General features: G+C 34.5%; 1 protein-coding gene across 2 annotated transcripts; it reads left to right on the top strand.

Annotated features, from left to right (window-relative positions):
• The first annotated feature begins 7,106 nt into the window (after positions 1–7,106).
• Positions 7,107–14,634, top strand: LOC128246771 (heat shock 70 kDa protein 12B-like). 2 transcript variants are annotated; one of them, XM_052965205.1, is made up of 8 exons: positions 7,108–7,356; positions 8,747–8,842; positions 9,091–9,183; positions 9,409–9,624; positions 10,028–10,187; positions 10,483–11,079; positions 11,340–11,402; positions 11,666–14,634. In XM_052965205.1, the coding sequence occupies exons 1-8, from the start codon at positions 7,246–7,248 to the stop codon at positions 12,067–12,069; spliced, it is 1,740 nt and encodes a 579-aa protein (XP_052821165.1). In that variant the 5' UTR covers positions 7,108–7,245; the 3' UTR covers positions 12,070–14,634. The 2 variants fall into 2 exon arrangements, with proteins under 2 accessions (XP_052821166.1, XP_052821165.1); XM_052965206.1 differs by lacking the exon at positions 9,091–9,183 and having other exon boundaries at positions 7,107–7,356.
• Positions 14,635–26,030: the final 11,396 nt, after the last annotated feature.

The following is a 26,030-nucleotide window of genomic DNA, read 5'->3' as shown; positions in this document are numbered from 1 at the left end:
TTGGAGGTTTAAGAAGTTTGAATAGGTATTTGACGTTTCAAGTTTTATTTAATCTTAAGTGCATGCTTAAAAGCAACGCAAATTGTTGGTGTTCGCCGAAAGATGATAGTTTTAAACGACCAGTCATAAAATCTCGCCGAGTATAAAGCCTGACAAAGTTACTGAAGCATCGCATGAGGTTAATTATGAAGGGTTGGATTCCCCACATACTGACTGATAGGGCCTCAATTTAAGTTCAAGCTAATGAATGATTTAGCTGAGCTGATAACTTGCAAAATCATATAACCAAGGTGTAATGTGTAACGAAAATAATGAAAGGCATTCGCAGCAGCATTCTGAAGGACATGTGCAAAGAACGGTCATGTTATTGGGATATATACTACCGTCAGTACTGTTGATATACAGGCAAGTATCAAAGGAGAGCACAAGGTTCTCGCAGGTGGGGCTCTGGTATGTGCGAAACAAGTGAGGTCTCATAAAACATTGAACACATTTTCTGGTCGGGGACAGACACGCCTGAGACGCAAATAAGATGTGCTGGACAACAGAAGTAGGATGAAGGGCACTTGCAAATTTGCTCGTGAAAGCATATGGAAATAGTATGTTGTTTAAAAGATAGGCTAGACCACGGCATTGAAAGGCTTTGTACTAAGTGTTCATTTTTAACAAAACACTGCTTTTAAAGTGAAATATGTTGTAAACAAAGTAATATACATAATCAAAAAGGTAACAGGGCATTTGCTTTTCACATTAAATAACTACAGATTTACGGAAAGAGGCCCGATCACCTGATTATAACAAAAACGTCATTTTAAGAGACAGAGAAACATAGTTTGTTCGAGATACGAAACGTACAAATATGAACATATATATCCTGACTGTAAAGAGTCAAACCAATGCCGGGTCGAGAGTCTTGTAAACGAGTGGTAGAAGACACTGACATGGAACCCAATCCAGGGGGTACAGACCTGGCTGTGCATACGATTGTGCTCGACATTGACGAACTGATTCGTGTGCAACAGTGGCATATCCCAAGTGCCAGGTGACGTTGAGACATGGAACCAGCTCATGCTGAAAGCATGGGATGATATTACCAGCAAAATCAGGTGAAAGCTAGATATCCATTCAATCTAATTATGCAGAAATTTGCATAGGACAGTGGTCACAAAAAACTTGGTAAGAACATGTGGGTATGCTAGAGACATGTTACAACGTATCAGAGCATAACTAAGCATAACAATGATCTTAACATGTTTGTTTATTCCAAAATACATCATGTGAGAATCGCATTCCGTAAGTCGCATGTCTGACACGTTGTCATTAAGCATACAAACATTCTCTGCAATACGTCCAACCACATTGCGTTGGTTGTAGACAAAAATCTCCTAGTGACGTAGGAGCAAGTAGTTTTTATGTATGGGGTATGACATTTCGCTCGCCATTAAGGCATAGGTAACTAGTGCATCCGACGACTAGTTTCAGGAGTGATCCTCTCCTAGAAGCAAAGTCATAGGGGTAAAAAAACGCTGCAGGCACTGGCATCGATAGTAGTTGTGCACTGCAACATCTGACAGTTGATAGTTGAACTGGCGCTTCATAGAGTTCCGTTCATGATACTTCTAGAAGCTAAGCAATAGGGGCAACAAAATGCTGCGGGCACTGGCATCTATGGTAGTCGAGGACTGCGATATTTTACAGTATAAAGTTGAAACGGCGGTACAGTGTTCAGTTAGTAAGACGCTCGGGCTTGTGTGAATATTTCTGTTAATATTTCTTTAATCTTAATGACAAGAAGGAACTACTAAAAAAAACAAGTCACACATTTACCTTACAACCGACCTATTGAATACTAAGTGTCTAGGGTTTGGCAGCTTCACTTTTTATATCTATCTACAACGTGACAGAAGATGCTGATAGGAAGCATTAGGAAGGTCATCGCATTACGAGGGTTGATAACAGCATGGCGACCGCGATACGAACTGTTCATTATGTTTGCAACAGAGATACTATAATTTAGTTATTTGTGTTTGAATAATTAGGGAGATTTTCACTGCTATACTAGTAACGTATTCTTTTATGTGATTATCATTTACCAGAATTCTTAAGAAACAGATATGTTTAATGACATTACTTATGATGTATATAGTTTGGCAAATATGCGTTAATTATACTTATTCTAAGTCAATCAGTCCAGTTACTTCATTCACAGCTTGAATATGAGTTTCTCTGTACATAATGCCCCGTATCTCTGTAAGTAGTACTCTGCTACTGAATTCCCACCTGACCTCATCTCTTAAACTGCCAGAGTCAAATCAACATACAATTTTACAAAACGTTGTAATATTTTGGCAACCTAAACAACTTAACAAAAAATAACAAGAATATTAATTAATTCGAAGAACAATCTACGCTTAGTATGTTGCGTTATGTTAAAACATATGATAATCTAGAATAAGGTACTTTAGATATTTTCAATATCCTTTTGTCTTGATAGACTTGTGACCATAACACCTGTGTCTAGTTATATCTTTTTTCCAAAGGTAGTTTATTGGTTCGTTAAATTGAAGTTAAGATTTATAATTGGTTATGGTATCCGATTTTTATAAAGTTTATTGTAATCCTTAAAGTAAAATAATTGTAACAGATTATTATAAATAAACGTATATGTTGGTATAACACGAAACTCACTTTTGTGATGTAAATTATAGCTACAATGTCCAATTACTTAAGCAATTTATTTGACATGCATGGCCCAATTCAACCATTTAAAGGAACAATGTCTACGGATGGCGATCAACAACATAAAGAGCATAGCAGCTGTCACCGTTCGTGTTGTACGTTCGTAGGCTTTTTTGTATTAAAACTCCTCACCGAGGACGTCATATAATGCTTCCTTGAGGTGTCAATATTACGTGTTTTTTTAAAATATCTCGTGGTATTGAGTAAATTAGAAATTGAATACACAGATGCTAATACTATTAAAAGTATTCTTTTATGGTGCATTGTGGGTTCAGCAGCTATATGATTCGGAGTATTTCTAGCTCTTATACGCCTTGGTACGTTCGGGATGACGGCGTTTGGAGGCATCATCGCCACCATGTTTTGGGTTACATTTTGGTATATCGGCTTATTTGGCATTTTTTGCCACATTGTATTTAGAAGCTGCTATCACAGCAGCTGCTATGGATTGTTGTTGCTGCGAAAACATAATAGTTCTAGTCTTAAAGTCGGTAACCGATATTTTTAAGCGTTAGTTTGCATTAACTACAACAGAAAGAAAAACACACAACTTGAAACATAATTTAAGCCCATCACGTTGTTTTGCTAAACATTAAGAAATAACACTCACAGTGTGCAAGCAATATATCAGTTTTGTGTCATGTTTTTCATCTCCTCATTCATATGGAAGAACGGAATATATTATGAACATTTCATTTATAATAATATAATGGTCAGAAGTTGAAGGAATATTAGTACTAGAAGTACTTGAATCTGTAATCGTATGTTGTCATTAGACCTTTTTTTGCAATATCGTTTATTTACGTTTGGAATTAACTCGTTTTGAAAGGCGACGTCTTTATGCACTGATTACAAAATCTTAACACATATTTATGCTTAAATAACTTATTATTATCTTCCTTTCGAAATAAAATGTACGAAACACGCGTTGATTGTAAACATTTATTAAAGTAGTTGCATCGTATTGGAATGCACGTCTAACACTAAACGTTTTGAGAATACCTGATTTTACGGGTCGATGTATTATTGAATTTAAATGAATACGACTTTAGTTTAATAAAAAGGTGACGTCATTTAATGTATTCAAACAGCTGATTAACGTTTAATGCCTTTGAACCTTTTTTCCATGTCACATGTAGAGTAGATAAACCATGTTGCTGCTAGGGATTTGACAATAAAGATGGTGACGTAGAGCATACGACAATTCAATAAGAGTGACACCTTTATTCAAAATCAATACATAAACATGTATAACAAACATACACTTCCTAAATAATGCATTTGTGGAAAATATTAATTACTGGTAAGAGGATTGTAACCGTGTGTTAAAAAGCTGAAAACGCAAAAATATTAAATGATTGGTGAGTGCTAAAATATTAACTGCGATCTTCTTTTATCTCATAAGGTAGAAATACCGTGTTTGTGCACCTTTATTTCAAATAAAATTCGGTTTTCTTCGACTTTTTTCATCCTTTTTGGTACATTTAAGCAATAATGTTACGTGTAGTATTCTCATTCGGGAGGAAGAATTTCATTGGTTCCGCGAAGTACCAAATGCTTTACAGTTGAAAAATAATATACCGATGGCCGGAAATGAACCAGGACCGTCTTCGCAGTACAGTAGTATTATGCAGTAGTTAAGATGGAGTGTCACGGAGGCTACTGACACTGTTAATTATTTGAAAATAATTAAAGTGTAACTTGCACATTCATTGGAAGAAAAGTTGTCTCTTGTCTCATGCCTATTCAGTTAAACGAGATTTTGTCAGTAAATTGTCCCATGCTATGTATGAAGTGTAACGGGAGAAAGTGCCGTGGTTGCCGACGATGATAAAATACAGCTAGAGAATGTTTCAAGTTTAAATCTATGATTTATTGAAATTAATGAGCTTTTTGTTAAAATACTGTCGCGTAATAATACAATGAAAAAACAGGGACGAGCCCATGAGAAAATAAAAAAAATAAGAAGCTCAAGGCAAGGGTTCGAACGACAAAGAACCATAGACACAAACATAAAAGCAACTCATACACAGATATAAACACCAAAAACAAATAATACTGCATAAACAAATACAAACACCATAAACATGTAAGGCAAGTCAAGATTCGTCAATAAACTCTTGAATTAAATTGCATCGCAAAACGCAACTAAGTTTGAAAAATGTTTTATTAACAGAAAACAGTATGCTTCAATTTAAAGTGACACTCATATTCAAAATCAATACATAAACATCTATAACAAACATGAATTTTGACTGATACACCTTTAACTGCTCACTCAATTGTGCATTTATGAAAAAAATATTAATTACTGATAACAAAATTGTATACGTGTATTTAATAGCAGAAAACACAAAATTATTAAATGGTTTGTGAATGCTTAAAGATTAACTGTGGTCTTCTTTAGTCTCATACGATAGAGGTACCGAGTTTTACGCTCATTTCTTTCAAATTAAACTCGGTATCCTTTATAAGAACTGTTGTTTTTGACATTTATTCAACTTTTTTGAATATCAAATAAAATCATTAATTGTGGTAAATCTTATTTGGGAATAAGAGTGCACCTTTAAGCTTTCACAGGTAACGCGATATGTAAATAGGAATGAGCATTGACATGATAAAAAGGTAAATAGTTTGTTTTACAAAGCATGTGCAGATTGCGTTCTTTGACAGACTGTATTCGGAACATCAAATACAATTAAGCTTATGATTTGCTACCCACTCAGAGCAAATATGAACCGAAAAACTGCTCAATTAATTTAAAATATTTTATATTTTACAATACAAGTTTATAAGTCGTCAAATGTTTAACTATCATTATTTCTTCAAGAGTAATGAATTTCTTCAATAGGTAAAGATTTCAAATGCATTAGGCCTCAATGGCTAATTATAATATACCATATTACTTAATTATGTGCTACTCCATAAAGGCGCCTTACAGTATAAAATGAAAAAATGATTTTCGTCCATGTCGTCTAGGATTTCTTTGCAGACTTGTTGGATAGTTGTTATCAATGAAGTTAATCATTCAATTGTAATTTGTTTTCAATTGTTTATTGTATTATACTGTCAATTAATTTCCTTGTTTCATCAAAACGTTCTTCAAGAAAATAAATGTCTACCGTATACTTTTCATTCGATTGTCCCATAATTGATCGCGTGGTATCAATGACAAGTTTTGTTTGCAGATAATTGAATATTATCGATATCTGGTAAGCTTGCATTGTAATCAACAGAATACTCAAAAAGAGCCCAAACTTCACTCCATTTCAATTTTTCATCATTAGATTATTTCAGATCTAGTTTTAATAATATACACTTCGGAATATATTTCCTTGTTTGTCGCTCAAGATATTTCTCTTTTTGTTGAACTTGTCCATTTATAAAATGCTGTATTTTTGTCAGCTTAACTACAAGTTTGTATCTTTTCTCAGCCATAACGACTACAGTGTTTTTGTGAAATAAAATTGAAATTAAATTTGCATTGCTTTATAAACCATATTCATTTCTCGACAAATTTGAAATACTCAAAGACTTATCACGTATACACGAATTTTATAGTAAACTTTAAAAAAATTCAAATAATATTATTAAATTCATATAGAAAAATACAATTATGAAACATAATCATCGTTATGTAAATTGTACCAAATTGTTAAACATTCTATAGTATCAGATTATATGAATAATCCGATAATTCGCTTTGTTCGTGACAACACTCCAGACATACCACAGATACATCAACATAGACATTGTTTTGTTAATAAGGATCTGTGTTACCGCCTTTGAACGGTCAGTGAAATATGGACCTCAGTGTTTGGTTCAAATAATTTATATTACCTTAGATTAGTCGTGACATATATCAGCAGTTTAAGCATAATGAATATATACGCTTGAACGATGATACGTATGCAAATCATTTGTAAGTAAAATGTATTAAATATTCATTTTTATACTGGTTAAAGGGACGCGTCCTAGATTTTTAAGGTAAGACCTCTTAAATCATAGTTTCGTTTAAAGCATGAAAAAACGCGTGTCTCAATAATAAAGGATTATTTAAAGTTCAGAGGAGAGTCAATGATTATTTAGAATTTGGTCAGAAAATGTACTATTTTGCCGAAAAGCTTTAATAATTAATTGAAAATTATTTCTTGTTATGACTGGTTTGATAAAAAAGTGTATCCGTCAGTTGCTATTTTGGTTTCGTGTATTAAGGTAAAAAGTACTTCTCAAGTTTAAAATAAAGATGTTTGCTAACACTCACTCTGTGAACGAATCACTTTAAGACATTTGATATCTTTATAGAGCACACACTAGCCTTTAAGATATCATTTTAACAGTACCCAATAGCTAAACGGTTAAAAACTTAATTTTACATTTCATAGATACGAAGATGACGTGTATAATAAACCTACCCGTATAGGAAAACGACGGGTATTGCCCTGAGTTTGAGCAAAGAGAAAGTGTGTACAGTGTGTATTCAATACAAAATTAAACGGAAAAAAGATGAGTGAAACAAGTATAAATGAAATAATTATTGTGGCTATAGATTTTGGAACGACATTTTCTGGTTACGCCTACTCTTATAGGGAGGAGTATTTACGAGATCCACTTCAGGTTCGTACTTTCGCTTTCCATAGGCATATACTATGTGTGAAAAGCTTATATATAAAGTTTGCTCTAAGCAGTTTTTTCAAAATACTTGAGTCAGTTTTTAGAATCCATTATATTGAAATACTCCTAATTATCACTCTTAAGGGTAAAATTGGATAAAAAAGGTTTTTCACTACCTTTGTGTAGGGCTGTAATGAATGAACTTTAACAGCAAGAGGTAAAGATATCTCCTTTTCTATTTAAAATGATTCAATATATAGGAAATCGTTTGAACATTATGAACGAAATGACATGCCTTTTTATAACAAACCTATTTTTTTTTAATTATTATTTCTACTGTACCAAAAAACACAATTTTTGTTCATTTTAATTATTATTTCCTCTGAAATTTGCAATGTTTTCTGCACTCAAATACCAAAAATATACCATTTCGTTTCTCCAAAACAGTTTGTTGTCCCCATCTACCAATTATGATATGGACGTTTTGATTACTTGTACGGAAATGTATAAGATTTAAGCTTCGACAGTTTTGCAATATATTGAAATACTCTTCAAATATTTTATCATATATAATTAACGAATATATTTTAGATGAGCTATTGATCTGTTCGAATCAGGTTTAATAAAATTCGTCCACAAGAGTGGATTCTACAAATGAAGAAATGTTCCGCGTGTTCATTCTAGTTTGGTTAAGCCTAACATATGAATATATCCCGTTTGATCAAGAATTGATTTAATACCTGTGTGCCAAGAGGTATTTTGACGCTGATCAATGTATTTTTAATCAATAGGCTAACCTTTAAAGTTTGCACTGAAAACATTATCAATTCGCTGATTATTTGGCACCCTGCCACTACCCCAGGGAAATAGACATATTATCAATATCATGGCTTTACAAGTCGGACATGTTTTTAAAGGGACTGGATCATGGTTTTTAAAATGCACTTTGTACAAACACAAAAAGTAATGGTTGCAAATCATATAAGTATTCAAACTAAGTTACTGGCAGCTTGAACTCTTCAGAACATGGTGATATTTTCTGCTGAAGACCAGACTTTTGAATTCAGTTTCTAACGGGATTCAGCGATTCGTTGTAGCGTAATTGGTTGTTTGACATTAACACGTGATGTTATCACTGTTTTCTAAAAACGGTCGAAATTCCCATTTTCTTTGGTATAATACCTTGTGGCCTACAGGTATCAGTCTCGTTTTTTTTTATATTTCTATATAATCGAGAAACCTTTTGGTAAGAAAAATGAGCGAGCTACTTTTAGCCGTTTTCAGTTGAATCAGAATGAATGGGTTTAAATTAAACTAATAATTGTAGTATTACAAGTCGTATTATCACATACGCTGTGCAAATAGAAAATGGACCTACGTTATCTACATACAGATATATTCAAATCGTTGGGATGGCCAGATTCTTCCGCAAGCTCCTACTGTGCTATTGTTCAACAGTGAAAAGACGGAATCTTACTTCGGATTTGAGGTTTGTTCGAAAAAATTTGATTGTATTCCGGATTACTATTGTTATCTTTACTTTTAATTTTATTCGCAATCAAAAGAGGATATTAGAAATGATCGGGGATTAGCCCTATAGCAACCGTTTCAAGAATAATAGTTTGACAGTCCAACTGTTGGAATCTTTCACCAACGTAGGCAGATAAGTATGTTTGCTTTCGGACAGTGATCTACATCGAAATATGTCGTACATTGCTGATATGTATTCACTTAAAGGCGGAAGAGAAATACGATGGACTTATAAAAAGAAAAGAACATAAAGACTGGCGATATTTTCGAAGGTTCAAAATGGATCTTAACAGAGAGAAAGTATGTTGTTACTTATATGTGTTTTGAAAATTGAACAATGCATACCATTATTTTGTTACAGTAACTGTTTTTTTACTTGTGTATTTTTATAGTTGATATAAGCATACCATCCATGTAGTACCACTTTTAAAACTTACATAACTATTTAACTGTTAATTATCTAAACAATTATCTGTTTGAAACGTAAACATAATTTTCTTTGATGTCTTATTAACCACTTTATAGAAACTCACACGGAAAATGACTATAAAAGATGCACAAGGGAGAAAGATGCCTGCGTTGGAAGTTTTTGCCGCTGCCATTAAACATTTGAAGAATCATTTTATGGAGCAGGCTAAGCTGAGGGTAAAACTCCAGGAGCATGAAGTTCGTTGGGTGATCACCGTTCCTGCTATCTGGAGTGATGATGCCAAAGAATTCATGGTTGAGGCGGCAAAAATGGTTTGTCGTCATACTTAGTTTGAAATGCAACCATATAATTCGTCGATACGAGGCTTTTTCATGGTTATTTAAATGAACATCATAACTTGCCTCTAAGCCTAAGGTCATAATTAAGATTCCAAATCAAATGAATGTTTTATTTCAGCCTTATTTTGGTATTTAGGACATGAACGTCACACCGAAAATTTGACATTCTGCTGTGGCAACACGGCATTTGTTTTCATTTGGACTGTATCATGATATTATCGTTAATGCATTTGGTTATAAAAATTTGGTTTTGATAGAAAATTTGGGACTTCTTCAGTTACATTAAGTTGGGTCTGTGCGACATAATACATGAATATAAATATTGAAAAACAATGAAGTGTCAAATACAATCAGATTATATTTTTGCTTCCCTAAGGCTGAAATAAAAGAAGATAAATTATCACTTGCATACGAACCGGAAGCTGCGGCTATCTACTGCAAACATATAAGACTTGCAAAGCTTAGAGAGCCAGGAAAAGATGCAACAATTCAACCGTTTCCTCCGGGATTGAAGTTTCTTGTTCTTGATCTTGGAGGTGAGTCTAGCTTGGATACATTTAATTTGACATTGCAGTGTATTTTATGACAGGATTTAAGAATGTCACACATACTTATCAGTCGTGTATTTAGGCTATCTGATCTAAATAATGATTGGCACTAAATTTGGACAAATGTTGACCTTGTCGTCAATGGCGGCATATGTTAGACAAGACACAAACATAAACGAAAAGGCAAAATCGTATGCGATACCCTTATATAATCATTTTATTACTTAAGTTTATACATCAATTGGGGATTAGATGTTTCAATTTTTTCTACTTGTCTTGTTAGGTGGAACTGTCGACATTTCCGCACATGAAGTGCAAGAAGACGGCACCCTGAAGGCACTTACAGAGCCTTCAGGTGGGAAATGGGGAGGGACTCTTGTCGATGACGGTTTTTTAGAAATATTTGAAGGTCTCTTTGGAGCGGATATCATGACTGGCCTAAAACGCGACATTGAACAAGCCGAATCAAAACGCGAGCTTGATGCCGAAATTGAAATGAAGAAGAGAACAATTGTTGGTAAAAGTAATGCCAAGGCTAATAACGTTATTTCGATTAAACTACCATTCGCATTGCGTGAAGGAACAAAGTCTGCTCAGTTTGAAAGTGCTTTAGAAAGCGGAACATATGAACTCATACAAGGTAAACTCCTGATTGACAATTCAATTTTGTTATCGGCCTTCGAAAATTCAGTTTCGAAAATCGTAGAACATTTTAACATTCTGCTGGGAAAGACCGAGTTGGAACGATTGGATGCTGTTGTTATGGCGGGCGGATTTTCAGACTCGAAAGTAGTTCAGGAAGCAATCAAAGACGTTCTAAAGAATTACCCGAAAGTAGACCTGATAATACCAGAGAACAGCGCTTCAGCTATTGTTCACGGTAATTATGCAATACTATGACATAGAAGATCCGATGCCACGTGCTCTAGCATGCGGCTTTTTTTCTGATCGAGGCTTTCGCCTTTCCTGCTATTACCCCGCTTCTCATTATTCAACCACTGTCTTAAATCCCCATCATGCCCGAAACAACTGTTACTACAAAATATCCATCAAACTATCAATTTATTAATGAATGCGATGTTGTTGTTTTTTGTTGCGTATCATGTTAGAAGCTCCATATGTTTGGTTGTGTTCTTTCAGGAGCTGTCTTATATGGATTCAACCCATCAGTTATATCAACACGGAAATCAAAATACTCGTATGGTAGGTTTAAGTTATCTCTTCATATCCATAAATCCTTGTGTTAATTATTAGATAAATGTAAAGGAATGCAAATGATGTCAATTATTTGATGAAAACTTAAACTTTTTTGAAATAAAAAGAGAAAGAAGAGCATGCTTCAAGATGATGAAGTACAAAAAGCAGACGCATATCATAATTTGTTTGTAAGATTATGTTGTCCGCTTTAAACAGGTATCATTCTTGGCAGTAACTATGTACAGTAAATACTTTTTGTCTTATTTCAGGAATTAGTACATCGGCTCCGTTTGTTGAAGAACTTCATCCGTTGTCACATGGTGTGCAAAGAGATGGGTCCAACAAATGTGAAGACATATTCAAGGTCTTTGTTAAGAAGGGTGAGGAAGTGATCCCTGGACAAACAACGGCTACTCATACGTTCAACCCCTCTCCGTTGACTCGAGAGAATCAAACTATTGAAGTTTACAAGTCAGAGGAAGACGTACCACCAATGCTTGTTACAGAATGCCAGAAAGTTGGGCTTGTGTGTTTTACTGTACCCAATGGTGACTTTGATGCAACGACTGTCAAAGTAGAAATGAAGTTTGGAGGTACACAGATGACCGTTTCCGCAGTCGTAAATGGGCCTAATGGAAGTAAATCAGTGAAAGCCTTTTTTGATTGGCTATAATACACATTGTCGTCACTGTTTATGATTCAAATCGTGGTATGAAGGTTGGAAACGAAGATTCTATGTTACCAAACATTGTGTTATAAGTACAAAAAGTTCTAGTGCTCAACTGATGGTATACTCTTGTTCAATGTTACAACTATAAAAAAACTGTCAGTTGAAAGTTTTCGTGCTGCGATCATTGCAAACTCGTATTTTGTTAAGAGGCCTGTGACACTATCCACCTTTTGTACGGCCAACTCAAACAGGAAGGAATCAAGGTCGTTTTCGGACTCTCGACGCCGTTCTCCAAATATCATCTACTGCAAAAAACAACAACAATAATACAATTTATACCAATAATCATACAGATGTAACTACTTTACGACTTTTTCAACAGTCAAACATCTTGTGATTGTGTTAGAAGACACATAGTTAATCATATTTATAATATTCATTGTCTCCTTGATGTATGCATGATATATATTTACTGTTATGATTTGGGGTTTTGGGCATAAGATTGTTGTATACATTGTATTATTTAATTTTGAAAAATTCTCTACTGAAACAAACTTGTTATTGAGATAGACTCAATGATTTACTTGGATTTTATCAAAATAACCTTCTATAGGCAACAGTTTGAAGAATACTTGCCTTTTAGTTTTTTGAAGATGAATTCCTGAAACAAAATATAGGGTTGAATATATCATCCTTACATAACTAAGCTTTCAGTTCTTTGATTTTATGAAAAGCTTGCTAATTCATGTTATTTTTAAAACTGTTTTTGACTCGGAGTGTTTTGGCATGTGAAGCCATTTTCTTCAAATTTTTTAAATAGGTTATCATTTGGAAGAAAAGATATGCTAATATAAGTCGTTTTTATTTTAATAATGTGTTCTTTATTTGTTCCCAGTTTCAGTACAATGATATTCTTTATTATGAAACTCTATCATCAATGTTTTAAATCTTTTACTTTATTAGGCAGACTGTGTGTGATGCTCATAGTTTCAAACAATGACTGCATCGTATCTTTGAAAAGTTTTTGCAGATGCTCTGAATTGTATTCCTCCGTCTGCAGATAGAGTTGGGATCTCTGATCATAGGAGTACTTGGGGTTAACCTGTAAGTTTATTATTATTTGTGTTATTGTTAAGTGTCCTCAAGTTAATGCATACTTTGATAAGATTTACCTTTAGGTTTTTTTTTATTTAGGATTGTTTGGATAAGAGTGAGGTTTTAGCACTTAAACTGGTTTAAACCCCCTGTAAATTTACATTTACTGGTCGTTCCAAGGCGGTTACTAATAATCCTTGATAAACATACCTAGTTTGTCATAAATAGTATGTATGCTATGTGCTGTTTGTTGAGTTTTGTGCTGTTCTTCTATGTTTCTTGTTTGTGATTTTTGGTTTTTATGTTATATATGTCTTTGACGTTTACCCAGTGCCAATAAACCGGGTTAATGTTTAAACATTTTGCTACTGACCTTGTTTCTGTAGTTTTTCGCATATCTATTGTTCCTAGACACAAGACTTAAAACACTTTTCGTCGAGAACACATTCAGTGCAAGAGACGCTTGTAAAGTACACATCAACGTTGTGAACTTTTTTGAATGATATGTTAACAAATATGCAAGTCGAATGATTTTTAGTATGTATGCAAAGAAATGTCTTTTAATATGTTATGTCTATTTTATATGAAGTGTTAACACTGCTAACAACGGACAGTCTGAAACGGATATCATTTCCCTTGACCACTCGGCTATCGATACCGAATAGGTTCTGAATGTATGTGTTTTTAAAATCGTGTCCATTAAAAAGCCTTATATTTCAATTCGTTTAAACTAGAAACGCCAAATATCTGGAATTTTCTTATATGTATTAAACTTAAATCAGTACTAGAACAATGTTTGATTAAAAACATACATCTAGTGACTTATTTTATTACAGCAATTGTTACATGTATGCTTTTCTAATAAAACGGCATGTGTTTTTTTAGTATTGAAAGCAAGGAGTAACATTTGACATTTGTTGGCTTTATATTTCTGTAACTAACTAATTGTTTGTTTTCTTTTTAAATTAATGATGCAAGCTATATTTAATTGATGATTAATATATGCCATGGTCCTCAAACGTCTCGGCTTGGTTTTCATGAAGAAATAATGACGACAATATTTGTCAAATACATGAATGTCTACATTTGGCTCTTATTCTAAAAGTCTAAAATGCAAAGTTTCTGATGCAATTGTACAAAGTGACTTCGTAAGTAAACACCATGTGTTTAGTTATGAAGAATGGATAAGTTCTTTTGGAACTTTCGGTACTTATTGATAATACTCATCACTCGCAGAGTACATTATACTAAACTGTAACTGTAAATACTAACTGTAAATTGAACTTTAAGATTTTTAAACTATAATATATTAAAAGGAACTTGATTGTAATTTTGTACAAAGATAGAAGCTGAAACATCTGTCGTCCCAGCTGCGTGTTCCAAAGCAGAAGAAAAAAGGGGGAAAGAGATGTTGAAACGCATTGTTGAGCACATTAACAATGTATTATTTTTATTAAAAGTATTGATTTTGGACTTGAAGTTTGATAGTTAACCCCGTTACAGTGGTTTGTATGATGTTTTTTTTTACATTGATGCAGTGCTGGATAATCGTTTCTTTAATCATTTAATGAATCAAAAAAATCTAGCCTTCTCCTTTTTATAATACCATAAGCAGACATTGTGTAGTTTTGTTAAATATTAATCAAGTTTTATGCGAAAGAGGAGACGCCGTGTAATAACTTTCGTATTTCGATATATTTAAACTTTCTAACGTCTCGATAAGTAAAGGTTTCTCAATACTACAAAAACAAAAGCTGCCATTTTGACAAACGTTATACTGAAATGTACAGAAGATCAATGCTTTTTTGAAAGGGAATAGCAAATAAAAGACCTTGAAAACGGAATAGACGCCTCAACCGCGACAAGATTTGGATCGTAGACAGAGGCAAAATTTTCATTCGAAGTCATTCATTTTAAATGCATTCTCTGACGGAGAAAAAAATGACATCACTCGTGCATTTTCAGTCCTAGATATACAGAGTATGAAATACTATAAATGTATGCAAAATAAAAGTAAATTACAAGCCTGACTGGTAAAAAGTGTCGATTTAAGACCAATCGAGAAAAAGAGATGATGGAAAGAGCAATTTTTGAGGAGGGCACGTGGAATAGGTAATACTTGTCCCTATAGTATAGTTCTAGTTACTACACCCTCCCTGTAGTTTTTTTATTCTATCACATATAAAGGCGCAATAGTTATAAATCGGTGGTCATGTTGCGACAGAACGTATAGTGTACTAATATTCTTTGATTGAATTTCATGGCGTTTTTGTTTTCATTGTTAACGTACAGTATACCACAACACAGACACTAGTACTTTCTAAATGAAATCGGAAGTGCATTAGCATTGAAATAATTTTTTATTTAAAAATAATTTTTGTATTTGAATTTTCTTAAGCAACCTTTAAAGTACTCATACCGGTTGGAAAGAGCGACAGTTCCATCCCCACAAAAAACCAAAGTGACCAATCAAAGGCCTTGTCCACGTTCTAATTAACCTACATAATGTAGATTTTGTTCATGACACAAGGTCATGTGACTTTCATAAATTGCTAAAAAATACAGACGTGCCTCTATTGGTACAACGTATAACCTATATTTCATTTGATGAACTGTCACAAAACACAAATGACTCACGTACATGTCCGTTATTTACAGTCTTTTAGATTAAATTTTATTTATGTTACAAAGATTGTGGAGAATATTACATGTACTTATGCTAAGTCACTCGCGTTACACAATGTTGCGCGTGATTTTGGTCTGACAGGAGTGCCAGAAGGAACTCCACTTGTCCGGCTTGGCGACCTCAAACCTATCTATCTCATGCCCGCCCAGGCCGAGGATCAAACACTTGCACTTTGGCGAGAAACAAATGGGCTTACTACTGCGCTAATTGGTCCAACATTTGAACTCATATACGTTTTTTTGCATTTATTAAAACATAGAATGAATATTATTCTTATTTATATTGGTTGACTAGCAATATTTGAATAGGTAAAAATGCACAACATATTTGTAAAAATATATTTTAAAAGGTCGACACATGCGCACTGCATGTTTTTTTATATTTCAAACAATGTAATATACACAAAAAATAAAAGCAGCAGAATAAAGATATGCTAACAAAGAATGTTATCAGACCATAATGACATCGTTGGAAAATTACCGTCTGATAAAATACATCCAACAATATGAATGAAATGAGGCATTCATACATCAAGAAGTTCTTTTCCTGTTTCAGTAAGTATTGGTTCATTGAAATAAGCGGGTCGGATTTTGATTATTTGATGATTTTTATTGAGAAAAGATATTGCTGATTCCCATGTTGATGTACACATTAATTAATTTAGTATTTCTTAACAACTTTCCTGCATCTGTTTTTTTTACAAAATGAAGTTTCAACTTATTTTCCTACCGTATCTTTTTCTTGAATAATAACAAGTTACATATTGTTACATCACACCGTTATGTGAATTTGAATCTGATGTGGTCGGCAACTCCTGTCGCATCATTGGCATTGAACGCTTCTCTCTGTGCTAACGTGATGACTTATTATTTTTACCTCATTCCACAATGAAAACATACACCTACTTAACACGAGTAATTTAATTTCAGTATGTATTAGGAAATTATCACAAACCATTTATCTTCAATGTCGTTTTAAATTATTTATTACATATAATAAAAAATGGTTTATCACATTGAAAAATAGCGATAAATTCTACCTCATTATTTACACATTTTACTTAATATTTCATACTAAAACAATTTTATTGACTTATTTGAATGAAACCAGGTACAAACAAGTAACCACTTAAACACCTCTTTATATATTTATATAATATTAAATCATTAATTTTATAAACGTTTTGTGTTAAAAATCAGGCTTAACCTGCCACGTATTTAAATGTCATGTACACTAGTTGAAAGTACAGTCAACAGAAAATATTGATATATGTGAGAATATCCCTTGAGTATTGAAAAAAAAAGTATTTAATCGTATAAGGTGTAACGTTAGTTTTATCATTTTCTAGCCAACATAGACAAACAGGCGGTATTAAACGCATAGCCTCAACATTGCTATGGAATATCAAAACAATAACTTCCAAATTACGTTCTTCAACCCATTATAGTGCGGCATGCAGAAATGGTACAATCATATTTGCAAATGTTTAGTTAATATTACATATATTGCTAATCGTTAAAGGCCTAGTTTAAGGAATGATTGGAATGAAAAATCCTTGCTGTGCTTCTGCTAATTGCACTGATGTCTCACTAAGGACCAATTTCCTGATCTTTTGTTTATTGGCTCGGGGCCATTTAGGTTCCATTTCTAAAATAAAACCTCCGAAACTGCACAGCAGGATATTCAGATCTGAGATCTGAGAAGACAATTTGGCAATTAGATTAAAATCAATTCACAGAGTACAATACAAGGTTTGGGGGAAGGGGGGTCACTTATAGAAGGCTAAATCTAGGCCTTTAATGTAAAGAAATGATATTTACATACAAGTAAAATAAGTCAACCAAATGAAAATTGTAACACCATTAAGGTTTTGGATATTCTAAACGTCATTTTAGGATCTTTAGTCTCAGATGTTAGATTATTGCTTGCTTGGAATTCTCCTTAATAATTCATTAAGTTTACTGTTTATCTGGTCTGCACTTTGTCTCGTTTCCTCGCGCAAACGCTCGACATTTTCATTTGTTTTGTTAAGTTCAGATCGCAAGTTAACAATATCTTCACTAACAATGCCTTTGAAAAAGGGTTTTAGCTGTTGTATACCTAACTGACGAATTATTGTATCTATTGGCATGACAGCAACTACGTGCCCTTCCCCAATCCAACCTCCTACTACCATTCCGACGCAAACTGATTCGCCATTTGGCCTGTCATAAAACACAAGAGCTCCAGAATCACCTTTGTCAGCAAATGTTTGGCTTTGGTTTAGTGAATGCACTGCAAGTTGATTATATAATTCGAGTGAGTATCCAAGCATATCGTACTTTAGCGGAGGAAGCTTAATAGAGCAGTTAATAGGCCCAACGCGACCGTCAGTAAGCTGGGTAGCCATTCATTACCGACCGTTGTACCGCTGTTATAAGATTTAAAATACGGCACCGCTTGATCTGAAATTATAAAAAAATGTTTCTTATGTAAAACAAAAAAAACACATTGATCTTCATGAATATTATGTCATTGGGTATGCGTTTCCGGACAGGAAATATAATCAAATTTAAGAATTGATATCTCCGGCAAAATGAGTTCACTGTCGGAAGAATTAAACAGTTAAAGAAAACAAAATGTTATGAGTAATGTATTTTGGCTTTTAATCGAGGTTGTTCAGTTACTATTGTGCACTCACGATTGGTTAATATTTATGATTATTAGATTCAATAAGTTAAAATAACTATTTGTTATCGATTCAAAAGGACAAAGTGCAATAATTATGGTGTTGCTCATTCTATACAGGCTAAAACGTATGGTTATTTGGTAAAAAGCTAAGGCATGAGTTTTGATGATGTGAGCTCGCAATTGCCTTAAGTATTTGTTGATGTTTGCTTTATAAAATTATATTCAGGCACAAGATTAGTTGTGTCTTTAAAAGGAAAAGAAAAGACAGTTTAGTTATCGATGGGTAATTGCTCTGATGGAACTGTTTTTTTAGACAAAACAAGCACATGCTACACAGCACAATGGATGCACGCACATTATGCAAATTTCTGTAATATCCGGCAAAAATAAATAAAGATGTATAGCTCTGTTTTCCATTGATTCAAATGGAAACTCTGTTCTTACTGACCTAATTGATACGAATCATGCCCACACATCTTCACACGAAATATATAGACATTTAATGTAAGTTCCATAAATTGCTGTCTTCATTTAAAAGAAGTAGCAGCTGACAGACGAATAAAGGGTAAAAACCCTTGTGTTACTGACCCGATCTAGATGAATCTTGCGCGTTCACCACCGCACTACAGTTATACACTCATTACATTTGTTGCATGGCCTTTATTAATCAGGTACAAAGAAATGGCTCTGGACAAACTTAAAACAAATCTTCAATATTTAAAGGGATGTAACTCTAGTGTGACTGACCAGATATAGAAAAATATTTCGAGTGCACCACCGCACTATGGTTTTACATAATTCACACAAGTTTCATAAATGTCGGTTGATGACTAACATAGATATGGTTCCGGATGGATAACTGGTAGCTTTATTCACTACTTAATTGGCAAAATCTCTTGTGTTCTTTAATCCAGATGTTATTTAAGTGTGCTGCAGCCCAGAACCTAACGGAGCTAAAATTGAAAAAGTCACAAGTGTCGTCGAACGGTTGGATGGCGCAGAAGTGCAAACGAACACATGACCAAAAAGCGCTAGCGTGTTCATGAAATTTCTTGCGTGCCCTGAATCATTTAAACAGCATAAACGCAGGAAAATATGCTGTCAAACAAATATTACTATGGACGGGGTTTTTAAAAAGAGAGCATTACTCCATTATTTCAGTGAGGTATTCATAAATTGTAATGTTTGTTTGATATGTGCGGTAAATGGTAATTATTAGTTGCAAAAGCACAATACTATTACAAGAAGCAGTTTCAAAGAAACTGACATTTGCCATGTTGTCATTGTAATTTTACGTTTTCGTGCGCCGGGTTTTATGTATTCAAGTGTTAAAACATACATATCTTTGTCAGGTTTGGAGAGCTTTATTCTTTAGTTTGCCCGCGATTTAAGATATCACGTATGCATATATATATATTTCTGACAGTTACTCGTTTTTCTATTGTTTACGATATTCTAGTATACTCAATTACACCGCGTTTAATTTTTTTTGTGGCTATTAGTTGAACAGCAATTACTCCGGACGGACAGATTTAAACGTTGTTCATTTATGCAATGGGCAATCTGCTTTGTATATTAATTTTGTCAATCAAGTACAAATAAATGTCTCCGGACGGACCAAATGAAGTTTTCTTGCATTAGCTTCAAAGCAATAATGCAATAACGCTTGTCTTTTTGGGCCAATAATGAAACAAAATCCGCAAAGCTATATCTTTCAAGGGAAATCTTCTGCGGGTTATTCAAAGGTAAACTGTTTAGTTTTGAAAATAATAAATGTGCATGCGAATCATGTACAAAATATTTCATTTTAGCAGAAGCTAAAACAAAATTTATGTTAAATTTTGACGTTAGATCTAAATGTTTCCACTCGTGGTCGCAGAACGTAGCAGTTCCCTTCTACTGCGCTATTAGTTGAGGAATACATTTCAATCTTACAAATATATTTATATCAAATAAAATACCAAATCAATATATTACCGTCTGATTTTATTACTGGGAAGGCTCCAGATAATGGCTCTCTGTCGGATATATTAAATACTGCTAATTCTACCCCGGCCTCTTGCTCATTTCCTTCATTATATATCGCCTGGACCAAGTGACCTATTTTGTTTGATTCTGCATAATTTGGTTGGCAAACGGAAGCATTCACGTGCGGGAAATGCAATTTTCCATTGTTTTCTTTACACCGTGTAAACTTTGTTTTACTCAAGAGTACATGAGCGCAACTCATACCACAAAGTCCATATTCAGGATGTTCGAAAAAACCACCAAGTGTTCCTTTCAATGGCAAATTATTGGCATCAGATAGTTCAGCCCTCATTATTTGGCATCCAATCTTAAGCTCATCGTGTCTTTCTGTTGCAGCCAAGTTTGTATAAAGAAAGCAAATACCTTCAGAAACGATCACAGGAAAGCCGTCGTATTCTTTTGAAAAAGGGTCATCTCGAAGAGGAATGAAGCCTTTAGCGTGGACAAACAACTGAATGCAAACTCTTTTCCTTTCTGAAAAGCGGCTAACATCAACTCTACTACCAGTTATTATTCTTAAATTTGAATGGCATTGGAAAAGTTGCTTTGAATTGTTGGAGATATATTGGTTTAGTTTGCCTTTATCCGCCTGAGGCAAGAAGTCTTTAAACTCTGCCTCATTCAATGTACTTTCAGTTGTCGCTGAATCTAAAGATTTCAATACAAATCCATAATCTACAACTTGCATAACGACCTCATCCTGAACCTTATGTGTATTTGTGATAACAAAAATTATACTTCTATCATCCTCTCTTGGGTACGAAGCATATATATCCACGACCTTTGTTTTCAGGTTTCGTGCCGTGAAATGCGAATCAAGTTTTTCTCTGATTTTGTCGCAAATCGTATCGGTAAATATGTCATTTATACATAGGGACAAAATACACACGAAATTAACACATAGGGACAAAATACACAGATAAATAGGGACAAAGAACATAAGACACAAATACATAGGGACAAATTACACAAGAAACAAATACATAGGTACAAAGTACACAAGGCATGTGTACAAAGGAACATAGTATACAAGGGCACAAATACAAAGGGGCAAGGTACACCAGGTATTATCACACAAGGTCAAACTACACAAGTCACAAACTCATAGGGACAAAGTTCACAAGGAACAAATACTAAGGGACAAAGTACACAAGGCACAAATACATAGGGACAAAGTACAAATGGCACAAAACATAGGGACAAAGTACACAAGGCACAAATACATAGGGACAAAGTACACAAGGCACAAACACATAGGGACAAAGTACACAAGGCACAAAACATAGGGACAAAGTACACAAGACACAAAAAATAGAGACAAAGTACACAAGACACCAACATATAGGGACAAAGTACACAAGGCACAAAACATAGGTACAAAGTACAAAAGGCATTAACACATAGGGAAAATGTACACAAGGAACAAATATATAGGGACAAAGTACACAAGGCACAAATGCATAGGCACAAAGTACACAAGGCACAACACATAGGGACACAAACACAAGGTACAATTACATAGAGACAAAGTACACAAGGCACAAACACATAGGGACAAAGCACACAAGGCACAAAAGATAGGGAAAAAATACACACGAAATTAACACATAGGGACAAAATACACAGATACATAGGGACAAAGAACATCAGACACAAACACATAGGGACAAAGTACACAAGAAACCAATACATAGGGACAAAGTACACAAGGAACAAATACATAGGGACAAAGTACACGAGGCACAAATACATAGGGACAAAGTACACAAGGCACAAAACATAGGGACAAAGTACACAAGACAAACACATAGGGACAAAGTACACAAGACTCAAACACATAGGGGCAAAGTACACAAGACACAAATGCATAAGAACAAAGTACATAAGACACAAATACCTAGGGGACAAAGTACACAAGGCAGTTATACATAGGGACAAAGTGCACAAGACACAACTACATAGGGATCAAGAACACATGGCACAAATACAAAGGGACAAAATACATAAGGCACAACACATAGGGACAAAATACACAAGACAAAACACATTGGGAAGAAGACCACAAGGCACAACACATCGGGACAAAGTACACAAGGCAGTTACACATAGGGTCAAAGTACACATGAAACAAAAAGATAGGGACAAAGTACACAAGGAACAAATACATAGGGACAAAGTACACAAGGCACAACACATAGGGACAATAACAAAAGGCCGAATTACATAGGGACAAAGTACACAAGGCACAAACACATAGGGACAAAGCACACAAGGCACAACCCATAGGGACAAAGTACACACGAAAATAACACATAGGGACAAAATGCACAGATACATAGGGAAAAAGAACACAAGACACAAAGAACACAAAACACAAACACATAGGGACAAAGTACACAAGGCACAACACATAGGGACAAAGTACACGATGCACAAATACATAGAGACAAAGTACACAAGAAACAAATACATAGGGACAAAGAACTCAAAGAACAAATACATTTGGACAAAGTATACAATGCACAAATACATAGGGACAAAGTACACAAGGCACAAACACATAGGGACAAAGTACACAATGCCCAAATAATTTGAGACAAAGTACACAAGGAACAAATACATAGGGACAAGTTACACAAGGAACAAATACATTCAGGGGTGTAGACATTAATTTAAGTAGCAGGGAATATCCCAAAAGTAGGCCTGGGTGGTTTGTGTGTCCTCCGACAGTTATGGTCTAGGGGGCAACGCCCCTTGTGGGATGAATTTAAGCCTCTTTTAACCAACATTTCTAGTCTTTGGTGCGTGTTTATTTTTTAACATTGAACCTTTACATAAATGTACTTGAATCTGAAACTGAATCTAAGAACTACCACCACTAGTGAGGGCTAATTAATAAACCAATTTACTGTCAAATTCAGTTTCAGGAAAATAGTATAACATCTTCAATTTCCAAAAGAAATATCAGGATACTTTGTGACATGTAAAGCGTACACAATTTAACCCAACGTATGTGTAAACTTCATCAAAATAATGGATTATTTTTAGCAGAGACAACGCTGCAAGCTTGTTTCAACTTGTTTACACCCGGGTAACACGCGTATACAAAAATGACTGTTGTGTAAATGGAAATAGGACTAACAGAAGGCCAGACACGGTCATGCTGCAAACTTACTACGCTTTTTGGGATCTGGAGAAAAGTATACTTTTTTCACCCTCCATTGCTTCCCAAATTAATAACTTCAAAACATCCCCGGAGGGGGATGCAACTGATGAGGTCATGCATCGAGCTAATGTTATTGTATTCAGAACGCTGAAAAACCAAAACCTAGTACTTGAAAACATCCCAGAGAAGGATGCGACTTACGACGTCACGTTTCGAGCTAATGCTGTATTGTAGTTGGAACGCGCGGAAACCAAAATAAACAATACCAACAATCAGGGTTTTAAACGGATGTAATCAGAAAAAAAATACCAAAAATAACAGAATTTATTTTTGTTGATGCAGGGAAATCAGCCGGGTGAAGATGCTAAAGTAACCGGGTCATTTACCGGCTCACGGCCCGTTTCAACATAGGGACAAATTTCATAAGAAACAAATACACAAGGACAAACTACTCAGGACACAACACATAAGGACAATGTACACAAGGCACAAATACATAGGGAAAAAGTACACAAGGAACAAGTACATAGGGACAAAGAACACAAGACACAAATGCATAGGGACAAAGTACACAAGGCACAACACAAAGGGACAAAAACACAAGACACAACACATAGGGACGAAGAACACAAGGCACGTGTACAAAGGACAAAAAACACAAGGCATAAATACAAAGGGACAAGGTATAAACGGCAAAAATATAAGGACAAAGCACTCATGTAGGTAAAGCGAACAAGGCACCAGCACATGAGGTAAAAAACCGAAGACATTAACAGATGTGAATATTTGGATAAAATCAGAGTCCAAAACGCACAATTGTGACAAGAAACACAAGGCCAAATCGCAAGGGACAAAGTGCAACACACAATGCACAACAATACAACACAGGACAAGGTACAGAATGAAACAACCTCACCGTGACATATTGCAGAAGAAGCAATCGAAAAGGGACAAGAAATACAAGACACTCAATGCAGACGCATGGGGACAAAGTACACAAAGAGCTGGCAAGAAGGAACACATTACACAAGGTATACTCGCTCAATGACAAGCTACAGGACGAACAAACACGTCTTGACATTGAAGAAGGCACTACCGCAATTGGAAATGAAATGACTTACATCTAAGGACAATGTAAACAAGGCACATGCGCATTAATATGAAGTAAACAAGACATAATACAAAAACAAATGCATTGAGACATAGTGTACATGGCAACAGCACATAACAAAACACGAACACATTTGGACAACATACACCATGAACAAGCACAAAGGGACAAATTACACAAGTCACAATCACATGGGGAAAAAGTACACAAGGCACATACATGCAGTGACCATTAATGAGGACGCAATCACAATGGTCAAAATTAAACTTTCAAGCACTTGCACAGGAAATGTGAACACTTGGCACCATCGCATTGACACAAAGACACAAGGTGCAACCATATAGAGACACGATGTTTAGAGACACAGTGTACACAAACATAGAAACAACTAAGATAGTACACAATCACATGAACACAAAGTGAACACGGCATTAAAGCATTTATACAAAGTACACAAGGCACATGCAAGTAGGTATTTACGTTAACAGCACGTCAGCGGTGTACATTATAATCCACATGAATAGGTATTAAACTTAACAGTAGGTAAGCTGTGAAAAGTTTGTATGCTGTGAATGTTATATTCACATGAATAGATCTTAACGTAAATAGGACGTAACAGCAAAACGTTTAGTTCCAGAAACTGCCAATTTCGAAATTAAACTGGAAGACCAAATTTTGCATGTTTTGTAAAATTTATATACGCGTTGATGATAAGAATGCCGTAGAAAACAATACAAACGCTTATAGAATATATCGTAAATAGATTATGCATATAAGTTCATTTGAAGTGTCACGGAAGTATGATTAATTAATGAGTAATTAATGATTATTTAAATTATTGCGTCTGCAATTCACAATTAAATTGTATGAAAGCGTTTTTAAATCATTTTTTATCATAGCTGGGAGGAATTTATTGCCTATATTAAAAATAATATTGAAAGCTTTTAATATCTTAAATTGCATAGACCAACCTGTGTGGAAATTTACCCCTATATTATACGCAGTCTATAAAAGTGTATTTTTTCAATTATTTTTGTATTATAAGATGCTGATATAAACCGCATCAAAACTACTGGTAAACCGTTTTGCGTGTATATTAACATTACTTTAGTACGCAATATGTATACAAGTGTAGATACGACTTACATAACATTGTAGGAAGCCTAGCGCCGGAGCATGTTTGTACCGATGTCAAGTCTATCTCAGAG

Source organism: Mya arenaria, chromosome 9, assembly GCF_026914265.1.
Source record: "Mya arenaria isolate MELC-2E11 chromosome 9, ASM2691426v1".
Classification (NCBI taxonomy): Eukaryota; Metazoa; Mollusca; class Bivalvia; order Myida; family Myidae; genus Mya; species Mya arenaria.
The sequence above is the reverse complement of the archived record's forward strand: the minus strand, read 5'-3'. Positions and strand labels throughout refer to the sequence as shown.

Excerpts from the sequence above, each read along its gene's own strand:
- LOC128246771 (XM_052965205.1), top strand. The coding sequence starts at position 7,246 with ATGAGTGAAACAAGTATAAATGAAATAATTATTGTGGCTATAGATTTT. Across the intron at positions 9,184-9,408 it reads TGGATCTTAACAGAGAGAAA|AAACTCACACGGAAAATGAC; the intron begins GTATGTTGTTAC and ends ACCACTTTATAG. Across the intron at positions 11,080-11,339 it reads CGCTTCAGCTATTGTTCACG|GAGCTGTCTTATATGGATTC; the intron begins GTAATTATGCAA and ends GTGTTCTTTCAG.